The sequence below is a fragment of the Anomalospiza imberbis genome, chromosome 1 (assembly GCF_031753505.1).
Source record: "Anomalospiza imberbis isolate Cuckoo-Finch-1a 21T00152 chromosome 1, ASM3175350v1, whole genome shotgun sequence".
In the NCBI taxonomy this organism is placed as follows: domain Eukaryota; kingdom Metazoa; phylum Chordata; class Aves; order Passeriformes; family Viduidae; genus Anomalospiza; species Anomalospiza imberbis.
In genome coordinates, this window is record NC_089681.1 from 103041807 (window position 1) to 103054374 (window position 12568).

The following is a 12568-nucleotide window of genomic DNA, read 5'->3' on the forward strand; positions in this document are numbered from 1 at the left end:
TTCAAATACAAATATATTACCAACAAATACTTAATCTTTCACCTAATTCCCAAACCCGTTTGATCCAGTTTTACTTCCTTTGCTGTAAATCTTTTCTCCACCCTCCTGGCTTCAAATTTCTATCATAAAACAATCTGATAAGTAAATTTATACTGGCAATACTGATAGAGGATGTGCTACCAGAAGTATACAACATAGTTCAGCATTTCCTTCATTTTTACCCTTAGTCTCTACAAATACCAGGTAATCCAACAATGTAACTCAAAGAGACGACTAACAAATAAACTAATTCAAAATACAGCATTTGTAAAAACCTCTCAAAGAAATTATACATATATTCCTAAAAATAACTTCAGAAACTGAGCTCCAAGATAGAAAATCTCATAATTTTTCTTCTAGCACAGAATGTAATCTGGATCTTACCATCAGGAAACTGCTCTGCATCATCATCAAACATGGCTTCTTTCAAAGCAGATTTATTAAATGCACTGATACCATCAGAATAATTGTATGGGTTGTAATCTCGTGAGCGTGGTGAGGAGTGGGGAGGCATTGTGTTGAGTAATGAAGTTTTGTTATCCAGAGCTGTCCGACCTGTATCGCTCACACCACTTCCTGCTCGCATGTCCACTATTCCCGAAGCACTGCAAATCTGCAGGAGAGGAAGTGTCACGTGATCATGCGAAATACACTCTTACACCTTTCCATTAACTACACCACTAATTCATTTATGTAGCAAAAACTTACAAATTTCAAAATGCTTGGAATTTCCAAACTAGCCTTCAAATAAGAAGTCTTAGCTCCCTAAATGTTGCTTTCCTCAAAAAATCCCAAAACAAACAAGCAAAAAAAAAAGCCAGAAAAAAAGGAAAAGTGTATGTTGTCCAAAAAAAATCATAAACCAGAAATAGTTGTATTTTATCTTACACGTCTGATGCAGAGTAATTAAAGATGTGTTTAAGCATATATATGTGTGTCAAGTTCAACAAATGTTACAGCCAAAGTTCCACAGAAGCAGAAACCTTAAATACCGCATCTTAACAGCCCACAGGTTGTGTACAAAATAAAACAAAACATTCAGAAACACATGTATTAGGATACAAACTTCTCAAAAAAATAATTTCAGCTGTTTTGCAAGATCACTGATTTCCAAACTGCTAACACATTAAGCACAGTCATTGCTATGTAAAATCAGCATTTATGTTTTCAAAATGCGGTTCAAGACTAGGAAGATATTTTTCTAAAGCTCTTAAGTAATTCAGGAAAAATGTCCAATTTAAGAAGAATATAAACCTCCTGAAACAGATGCTTTCTTATCTGTAATCAATCAGACACTAGCTTAGTTTGCCGATACCAGCATGGACTAAGTTTAAATACTCACTGAATCACCATCATCTTTTTTAGCATCTCGTTTTACAGGCTCATTCATATCTTCCTGACTACGAAAACTGAAATTCTGAATGGCTTCAGTGACTCCACGAAGAGAGCTGTAAATATCTTCAGAATTCATGTTTTCAGTGTCGTAGTCAAATGCACTGTGGGCCACGGAGAAGGACATAGGAAATAAGATGGATTTATTTTGTGATCTGTACTTTTAAGTCACATTAGCAGGCAACTACAGAGACTCAGGAAATATTACTAAAATTATTTCTTTCCTTGAAATACATTAGGAAAATTGTCTCTTCACAATACAAAATTGTATTATGGTATGCCTTAGTAAGTGTACTACCACTGACACAGAAAGCACTGAAAGTAGATAAGGGAAAGGCTACATTAGGTAACAGCATCTGCCTGAAGAAAAACTTATTTTGTTCTGTTTTACTCTGCTGAATGTGAAACAACTGGAATTTTTACACCATCCTCTTACTCTGAAAAAAGTCCTAAAGTAAGGAGCACTGATAAAACTCAACAGCAAGTTGATCGGTAAAAGCAAAATTACAAAGTCCACTTTGCTGAACACATCATTACTATAAAAAACTTGTAAACTATACTTCTTTAGTGTCCCCAGTATTAAATCTGGTTTGATGAACCAGTGTGTTGGTTTTGGCTGGGACAGACTTAACTTTCCTCACAGTAGCTGGCTGGGGGTCTATGCTTTGGATTTGTGCTGGAAAAGGGGTTGTTAACATAGGGCTGTTCTTGTAACAGCTGAGCAGTGCTTACACAGAGCCAAGGCCTATTCTGCTCCTCACACAGCAGTGAGTGGCCATGGGGTACACAAGGAGCTGGAAGGGGACATGGCTGGGACAGCTGACCCCACTGACCAAATGGATATTCCACACCATATGGCATCACAATCTAAGCATGTATTGCTGAGGAAGGAGGAAGGGAGGGATGTTTAGAGTCATGGCACTTGAGTTCCCAGGTCACTCCCACAAGTGATAGGGCCCTGCTCTCCTGGGGACAGCTGAACACCTGACCCCGACACAAGAAGTAGCAAATTCGCTGTCTGTTGCTTGCACATGCAGCTTTTGCTCTACCTAATTAATTGTCTTTATCTCAGTTTTCTCTTTTATATTCTGATTGTCCCCATATCCCACCGCGGGGATACTGAGTGGATGTATGATGCTTAGTTGTTAACTAGGGTTAAACTATGACATCAGATGACATATTTTAACACCTATTAGAGAAGCACACTTTGATTTGTTTTCTTGCTAATCTATTTGCATTCCAGGATGGACAGCCCTTTCCCACCTCAGGCCAGCATGTCAGACCCCTCTGGGAGGCTGAGCAGTTTCATTCTATGGAGCAAGAGGGATTATTTCTGAGCATCTGTCATTTTGTGCAAAATTTTGCCCATGCTTTCATTGCTGGGGTTACATCTTTGGACAATGTATTTTAAGCCTTAGATGTGGAATTGTAACACCACCAGCCTAGCTTACCTTGGTGACAAAGTGTTCTGTGATGTATTGGTTGGGGAAGTGAGAGGACTTGACCAACTTGCTGGGGAGCGTGGAGTAGGTCTTGTCAAAGGACTTCCCATGGATCCCTGGAGGAGAAGAGGTGAGAAAAGATAATCTGGTAAGACTAAAAGCTTCCCTTTTAACTTATTATATTTATTATTATATTTATTTTTCTGGTGTCCAGAAACATTTAAAGAGCTTCAGCTAAATTCCTGTAGTGTCCAACCCATTACTAGTAATTTCCATCCTGTGTAACGCTAAAATTAGAAAGTATAAGACAAATTACTCTTAAGAAGCACATCCAAACCTATCAAGTCCCTTGGAAGTGACATGGACTTAGAAACTGTAACTGTAGACAGAAAAGAAGACATTACATAGAGAGCTACAAAGTAGGCTTCTACATAGTAACTTCAGAAAGAAGAGTAACAGAAGTGGATACCTGACCACTGTTGCCTGTATTCCGGAGATGATTATGGAGCAGCTTTGTGGCTCCATCCTGAAATGTTTTTGGTAAAGCACCCAACAGCATTGTAAACTCTGGAGTGTTGAGTTCAAAAAGGGAAATCAGCACTGACTGTGCAGCCTACAAGAAGAAAACACAAACTGAAGACATTAGAGTTTCTAAGTAATTTTATCAGCAAAAGATGCTATAATGAGTGGTAATCACAAAATGTGATATAAGTCTTGATCAAGCTTGAATAAAAATGTTAATAGATGTGAACAAAAGCAATTCATATTTGCTGGCAAGCTGGAAGTTCTGATTTTGATAAATTCAGGCACACAACTAATCATTGTAAAAAGCAGTCTCTCAGAAATATGCTTTTCAACCCCCCTACCCCCACATCCTTACTGAGGTAAAAAAAAAAAAAAAAAAAAAAGAAAGATTTTGCAAAATGGGTTTCAGAGTTTGGGAAGCTGAAAAAATTTAGGGAGAGAAATGAAAACACTTCAGGCAGGAGCAAGCATGTAATCCTTTCTACTGAGTTCTGCAAGTGGTAATTAGAGATGGTAACACACTTGCCTAAAAAGGAACAGTTAGCATTGTAGAAATTATAATAAACCCAACCAAACAAGATACCCTAATGTGGAATGCGACAGTAGTGATCACAGCACTTGATACTCCTCCTCATAACTTACCAAGCTAGTTATTTAACCTTGCCTCTGCTTCCTTTAACCTTTCTAAGAGGTAGGCAAATATAATGGGCAATGAAATTTAACTGACTAAATATTCTGAAGATGAAAACTGTGGAGTAGTTTGTACTGGATGTCACCTCCCATACTCTCAGTTTCATCAATTCATCTTTACCATCACATTCATCCTACAGCACGTTTTACATATGCTAGCTGGGTTTTTTTGACTTGAATAAAAAAATCAGCACTCTCTACTGACGAAGCAACACAGTAAATTACACAACAGTTGGATTCCCTCTAGTACAGGAACTGTTGACTGAAAGAATTAAGAAATGTTTGTACAGTTTGATTAAGATTCATTGGATAGTATAACAAACCTGTCTACATAGTAACTAAACTAACAAGTGCAAAGGACAGGTGGAGGAAGCTGTCAAGAATTACTTCTTTGTAGCAGAAGACTGTGGTTGTAAGATTAACCAACTATGTGCAGTTTATACAGCTCACCATCAAGATCTGCCATGCACTGGAGAGAACCAGTGCCTTATGCTAGACAGACTGATAGGTAGCTTGCTTAACTACCAATATACTCCAAGCAAGTAGTTTAGACAATTATTTTAGACATTTATTTGCCTCCTTTTGCTTCCAGAGCAATGAACTGTAGCATTTTTTAATTAAAAGCAGAGAGCCAAAGAATGAGCACACATACCTGCACACATCTCAGTATTAAGTTAAACAACAAAAATCCCAGCATGTCAGATTGCCACAAATTATCTTTGCATACTCGTGACTGGTTGTTTTCTTTAACATTTATTTCCTTGTCCCTTTGATAGCCTTCCCTTCAAATGATCACCCTGAATGTCCTCTGCAATCTGTCTGATGTTTCTCTTGCTCTTGTCCTTGTCATTTTTAATGGTCAGTTTTTTAATCAAAATTGATACAGAGCAAAACCAAGACAAATTCAGCAGCTGAGCAGAGGTTTGGGAATCACCACTTTCAGTTTTCTGTCTAGTAAAGCCAGTCTCTGCTCCTTAATACTGCATCTATTTAAGCTGCTATTAAGAGAACACAATAGCCAGTCCAGGATTGTATCAGGATAGAAACTGATACCACCAAGTCTGCCCAAAATGAAGCTCGGCCTATAATATCAAAATTGATACTGACTTGCAGAAGGTTTTCAATAAAATTATGTATTTTCTCTCTTTCTTCCTTGCCAAAGAAACCCTGCATTTTAGAGTATTTAGAGGTTTCTCTTCTCCCCAGCATTAGGTCTCTGCTGAGATTTAAATTCACTCACACAGAGATCATCTTTAAAGAGTGAAATAAGGATTAGAAATATTTCTTTGGTTTTGCTTTCTTCTTAGAAGATTTCTAAAAATAGATTCAAACTCTTTCCAGAAGCATCCTAATCTTAGAAGAAATCTAAGTTCTGAAACAGAATTTTACCTTCCAGAAAGAAGTCCCATGTCACCAAACTATACTAAGAGTGCCCAATGTGAGACTAATAAACTAAGATTTTTCATAATACTTCGCACTGGAACTGTTTTTGCTAAGGAAAAAACCAAACCCATTAATTACACAGAAATTACTTAGAAAAGGCTTTTAAATTAAAGAAATTACACTAAGTTCTATAAAGCTTATTAAATGAAATGAAATAAAAAAGCCTGTGATAGCAGGTTGAGAAGACTGTTAAGAGAATTAAGCATTTTATACTATCAGAATAACTCTTTCGACTTCTTACTGGTAAAATTTTATTTTCCAGAGTTAAAGGATTTTTGCAGTTTGTTGCCTCAAAGAGCTGTGTTATGGAAAGAAAAAATGAAATCTGGAAACTTACATAATTAAGTTGCTTCAAATGATTAAACTCACTGGTAATTCTTTCCATGATTCAGTTACTTATTGACATAAAAATGCTTATTAGAGTTACGAACCATCAGATAAGACAGCTCGCCACGTGTCTCAGTACTAAAACTTCACTGATTCAGAAGATAGTGCTGCTTCAATTCTCCTCCTGTTTTATGATCTTTTATATGTTACTAGAACATGATACCGAGGCAAGAAAAGTCAATTGCATGTAATCTATTACTGTTTTCTCAAACTCATGAAGTTATACAAGAAGTGAATGACTAAAACATTACCTCCAATATAAAAACTCTCTGGTGGTTTTCTATTATGTATTACAAACATTCTAGAAATCAAAAAGTCTTATAAGTTATTTTTATTTTTGTTTTCTTCACATTACAGTTTGTAAGCTCCTACTGTTCTTTCCTACATCCCTCCTAAGCAAAGGAAGTTGCTCTTTTCAGAAAAGATGAAGCTGCCAAAACTCAATTGTAAGTAGCAAAACAAATCTCAACAAATTTTCAAACTGCAGAAATAGACAGAAAAAGAGAGAGAAGAGTTAGCTCTCTGTGTCATAGACACTTGCACTGAGGAACCATAAAAGGTACAACATTTTTGTAATGTTGACATGTTAGAAATGGCAGCCACACAGCATGACCTGTAACCATCAGAACAACAAAACTATTCCATCAAACCGCAAATAAAATTAAAAGATTTTTTGCTTTCTACAAATTGAAGTACTGTTTAGAAACCCTTTCCAAAGACAGCACTAGTACATTTCTTACGGTTATTTAGTATCCCTGCTGTATCTATGTAGCTTACAAATGTTAATTTTCCCTTCACATCAGTATGTGGAAAAGGAAGGTTTGCACTGGAAGCGCAGCATTACAGGAATAAGCCTATGACAATAAGCCTATAACCTTACCAAAGCACTTTCTTTGTCCAAGGTTCAACAGCTATCTACCTACTTTGTTGTTAAAAATAAAAGACTCTAGAAAATCCAACAGAGATTAGACTGACTTTGCTACCAAATTTACCACTCACTCCCATTACAAATGTGTTACTTAGTATCACAGGAGGTGGTCTCTGAAGTAATATTAAAACTGTACAAAAAATGGCCACTAAAGAGATTTTAGTACTAGATAGTACTTGCAATGAAGAATGATAAATTATAAACAGAATCTCAACATACTAACTTATATAAAAATACAACCGTAACGGAGAGTTTCAAGATGTTAATTTAAATTTTTTACTTAAATATTTTTTAATTACCTGGAATGCTTTGCAATTCTAAGGACAGGTTAACAAACATACCTTCCTAACATCTGAGCTTTTAGGTTCCGTGGTCCAGGTGATGATTCGAGACACTGCTAATCTAGTTTCACTTGAATTTACAAAATCTCCTGGATCCATCTGTTGCGCAAGAGTTTCTATGTATTTCAGGATTGCAACTTTGACCTGCAAGGAGAAACAGAGTCAGGTGGATAATAAAAATGGTGGGCTGCAAAAACAACTGAGCTTACAGAGTGTTCATTCCCTAAAATAAAGATTTTTTTTTCTAATTAAACTACATGTTTTCAGCATTAATATAATTTTTTTGCAATAAAACAATCTACAAATGGATTTAACTTTGAAGAAGAAAGTTATTCCACAGACATTCAAATACTCATAGAAAGCTTACATTTCACTGATAGCAACTAGAAGACATAAATCATTGCATATGCAGAAGCTTACATTTGAAAAAAGGAAACGAAGAAAAGATTCACTCAGAATTTTAAAGAAAGTTTTTCAAGTGGTAAAATGAAAAATGAACATCATCTGACGAACCAGTGATCACTTCTTACTAGCTCCTACCTGGTAGTTAACACTCATTTTGTTTCACAAAACATCAGGTTGAACATTCATAGTCTCTAGAAACAAGCCACAGGAATCTTCCCACTAAATACTAAAAATGTATGGAATAGAATTTCTAGGAAAGACTTAAGATGGGTCACATGCACACTCTGAATATATTCAGATGATGGAGACATGGATTTACCAGGAGGACAGAAAACCTCCTGAGCTCCCTCATTTATCTGATCATTTTCTTACTCCGCAAACTTGTTTTACTCCTGTTTTGTACATCCCAGACTACAGCCCCTCTTTGCTTTCTCCAATACTGCACCACTGTACAGTTTTGGGCAAAGGTCTATTACGCCTGTGTATGTCTAAAATATTTACTTCCACAGCTCTTTCTACCTCAGAAATTTGTCACCCAATCCGTCAATGAAAGTTGTGGACATTTATTTAGATCATCTATCAGGTTTAGCTGCTTTTATTTCCACTAGTAATGACAGTGAACCAAAAATACCTACCAGGAGAGAGACCTATGTCCATCATAACCAGAGAGAAAAAGTTCTGGGTGTATTTCTGGTTGCTCATGGCTTGTAGCACAACTGTTCTGAGCAAAGCTATTTAGAAATTTCTCTTGATCATGAAACTTGCAAGTGATTAAAAACTCAAGATACACTGGCACACACAAATGAGGATTACTAATGAATACTTCATTTTCAAAGCAGCTGTTAAAGCTCAACTTCTCTGAAGTTATACCAAGCAGCAGCTGAAGGCTTTCATCTTATGCAGATCAATATCTACAAATGCACACTATTTGCTAGCGATTTTCCAAGGAAAAAAACAAACCATGAACATCTCTGCAGCAAAAAACCTTAGGCCACATGGCTTTCCAAATTCAAAGCAATAGCTGACACTTCTAGATTACATAGGGAAACCATTGTGACACCACTACATTCGACTGTTGAGGATTTAAATAAATCTAATGTAAGACTTGATAAGGTTGCTATTAAGGACTGTAACACTTAGAACACCCCGAGGTATTTCTCCCAATGTAGAGACTCTGAAGTACTGCATCTGAGAGAGCAGGATTATTTAGTGTTTGAACTGCTTCCTGAGGAACTTGCACAGATTTATGGGGGCTCTCAGACAGAACAGCACCGAACAGAAAATGAATGCAGGGAGTTCTTACCAATAGAGCTTTTTACAGTGAGACAGACTCCCAAAGCTAAATTTGATAGCTGTTTTGAAAAAAGGCAATTTTTACTAATTGCTTTTGAGATAATAAATTCTTGAAGAACTACACCTTTCTGTGGTCAGATATAATGAGCCAGTATTATTGCAGATTAAAAACCCCAGGCTGAAGTAAAACTCCATAAAAGCAGCAAATCTACTTTAGAAGTATCTTTGCCAATATTTCCAGTAACTATGTACAGAGATGAAATGTAGAAATAAAAAGGCTAACATCTTCAACAATCCATTTAATCCTTCTGAGAGAAAAATTTCTGGACTGCAATTAAAGCATCTCCAGAATTCTGAGAATGAATATTTGCTGTTAAATTGAAACCACTCTCTATGAAGCTGTTCAATACTGTAACTTTCAGACTGCAACATCCCAGGTCTCTGTCTCTAACTCACTGAATACTTAGGATTGATTGCCCGTGCCATTATATAACGAGATTACTAAAATACACACTAAAGATAAATTGCTGTGAATCTGTGTTACTCAGGGTTTTTTTAATCCAGAAATATTAATGCTGACTTAAGGTTAAAAAAAAATAAATCTTCTGATCAACTGTGGCAAAAACCTTTGTCAACAAATCAGCATTTTCAAAGTAAAGAAGGATTCAGAAACTTGAACTTTGGTCACAATGCTTAAATCAACTCCTCACTGAGGCTGAGATGATATGAAACCCAAGAAAAATGAAGTGGTGATTGGAAGTGTATTTCAGGACAATATCCATCCTTTGGAAACTGTATGTTTTGCACCTGCAAAAATAAGCTAAATAGGTTATACCCCACCTAGGACATTTGATTCCTATACCCACCCAAACATATGACCAACACAGACACATACATCTGGCACCTCTAAACTCTGTTTCAGTAATTCACCACACCTAAGTGTAAAATGACTGCAGAAGTATGATAGATACAGCACAGTACACTAAGGTGCATCCTTCATGGATTAGGTCAATAGAATTCTATCTTCTCTATGGTTCATCTTTTTATTGCCCAGCTATCCAAATCCACCTCTATGGCCCCTCTAAAAGCTCAAGTTTTGCTGTCTGAGACTTAGCTGTCTTTCTAAGTGTAAGAATGACAGTGACAGTTTACTCCAAAGGATGATGATTATTTACTAGTATCACGTGAAAACCAGACAATAAAGTAATTTGTAGAAGGGAATTGTTACACGGCTCAAATTTCTGATCTACCATCCCCTCTTTCTATCTGACCATCTTTAGGGATGCTGAAAATCCCCTTCTCTGACTCTCTGACAGCAAATGCTGTTTCTCAATATTCCTAGAAGAAATACAATGAGATAATCATTTATCAAAGAACAAAAGCTCAAGACTTCAAGAACTGGAGTACTGCTCTAGGATTATTAATTATTTTGTGGGTTTTCATCACATCAATTCTTTAATTGATTATATCAATTATTCTATCTGGGTGCACTGAAGATGGGATTTAGGCAAAATACTCAATAATATGGATATTAAATAGATTCTTCTGATCTGTGGGGAATAAATAACTTTACTGTCTGAATCCTGAAGTAGTAGTTACCACATAAAAAGGAAGTAGGGGGCAGATTCCACTTTTTTCTGGGAAGAAAGCTTACCTTCTCTAAAATAGTTATATAGTTTACTGTCCTAAAAATTCATTCTAAATATTCTTGATTTTGCTTCAAACTATACTATAGTATAGTATAGAACTATAGGTGTTCTTCTATGGAGGTAACTTTTATCGGCATCTTGATTACAGAACTCTCTCTCAAAATTAGTTTCAGAATGTCTTCCCATCAAGTGTTGTATATTTCCGAATTCCTTCCGGGCCATTTAGGGAATAATCTTGAACTCAGTCCCAAATCAACCTAGTAGGAGTCCATGTCTCGTTCCAAATCTACACTCTCAGCTTTGAAATGTGCTTTATACACCTTTAACAGCTATACACTACTGTATGGATAAAGGAACATCTCAACCATCAAATTCACCTTCCTGGGGAGGAAAACCAAGCAAAATAAAACCAATCTCAATTTGTTCCAAGGATTCATTTAAACAACAAACTGATTTTTACTACCTCATTTGCTGTCTTCAATAAATGACAGCAGTCCCTTTTTAACACAGCTCTACGAAGCAACAGTGGTCAACGTATCAACTGTCCTCAAAAGCTTAAAAATGTAAGCTTTACTGTATTGTAGACAAAAAAGGCATATTCATGTGACTTTAGGTTCAACATAACTCCAGAAAAGTCATACTCTTGTGCAGTATCAAACTGAGTAAAAATATTTCGTGCAGGATAGAGCAGAAGATGCCAGTTATCATATGCTTGTTATTTCCCCATTCCCATCACTTATAAATCTTCTTTGGATTTGATGCATTTGTTCTAAAATCAACACTCTTTCCAACTGCAAATGTACTACAGAATACATTTTTACTTTTCAGATATGCTGTCAGGTCTGTGGACTACAGATTCTTAGGTAAAAATGTGCATAATTATAATGCTACACACCACTTTCAGAAAAGTAGAGTGTACCACAGAAGTAGCTGATTTTTAATATAGTAACTAAAGTTAACATTAATATTAGAATAATTTAAAATAACTCAAGGCCTATCAGGCTGAACACAGGAAAATATATATATGAACTAGGGAAAAAAGTACGGGAAATCACAAACATAAAATTAGAAAAGACTTGATAGAGTGAGTTTGCATAACCAGCTTGATGTTAGGCAGCCATATTTTTGTTGCTCATTTTTACTGTACTGTGTTTTTATTAGATCTCTCTTGCAGCAAACATTTTCATACCAGTGTCATGTTTAAAACTGAGCATCTGCATGCTTAAAGTTTCTCACAAAGGTTAGTAGCAGCATACAATGCATTCAAATAAAAATTATTGGTAACACTGTAAGAGTTTCACGTAGGGTTAAGAATAAAAACAGTAATTCAGACAAAAACCTTTGAGCTCCAAAAAGAGCGAAGCTGGTCCTGCAGTGCTGGCTTGACTGTCTGAAAGTTTATAAAAACAAAATCCACTAATTGAAAACCTTTCCTTTTTCTTTGTTTTTACACAAAGCAAAAATAACAATCCAAATTCAAAAATTAAGATGAGTACATTTCTATTAATGATGATTTCTGCTTGCAAAGCAAGCCTAAAAAGTCTTACCTTCAGACTAGGTGTCTGGGTCTGGTCAACAGTAAATCTCATTAAAATACTGAACTGGAGGTCATTTGGAAAAGATTCCCTGTAAACAAACAAAATAATGTTAAGTTACGTTAGATTTTCTTTTACTAACTGTTGAGAGGTACCAAATAAGCCCTCACCTTCTCAGTAAAGCTGAAACTGCTACCACTTGCTACTATGTTTGACCTTTCAGAAACATTTACCCAGCATGTTAAGGACAAGATTTAAGCAATTCCTGCTATGAAGCAATTATAGCTAGAACAGATAATACAAGTAATGTGGAATGATATAATTATGATATGCTAAGAATTCTGATTCTAAATCAGGCTATTAGTGAAGTCTGGGGAGAAGGAAGGGAAGAAAGAAAGCAAATCCATTACTACCATAACTTCTTAAAAGTTAATGCTGATACAGAGATGAATACTCTAGTGAAACTTTCACAGCAAAATAAAGAAGTGTAAACACAATT

At 35.9% G+C, this 12568-nt stretch overlaps 1 protein-coding gene across 50 annotated transcripts in view; it reads right to left on the reverse strand.

Annotated features, from left to right (window-relative positions):
- CLASP2 (cytoplasmic linker associated protein 2) overlaps nucleotides 1–12568 on the reverse strand; it is a 142727-nt gene that overhangs the window by 11450 nt on the left and 118709 nt on the right. For 26 of the 50 annotated variants that reach the window (XM_068202833.1, XM_068202796.1, XM_068202713.1 and 23 more), the window contains 7 exons: nucleotides 12082–12160; nucleotides 11874–11924; nucleotides 7188–7331; nucleotides 3343–3486; nucleotides 2883–2989; nucleotides 1382–1535; nucleotides 424–652 (listed from right to left, as the gene is read on the reverse strand). In XM_068202833.1, coding sequence (XP_068058934.1) covers nucleotides 424–652; nucleotides 1382–1535; nucleotides 2883–2989; nucleotides 3343–3486; nucleotides 7188–7331; nucleotides 11874–11924; nucleotides 12082–12160 — 908 coding nt within the window. The remainder of the gene's footprint in view (nucleotides 1–423; nucleotides 653–1381; nucleotides 1536–2882; nucleotides 2990–3342; nucleotides 3487–7187; nucleotides 7332–11873; nucleotides 11925–12081; nucleotides 12161–12568) is intronic. The other 24 variants (XM_068202940.1, XM_068202751.1, XM_068202686.1 and 21 more) reach the window with 1 other exon arrangement.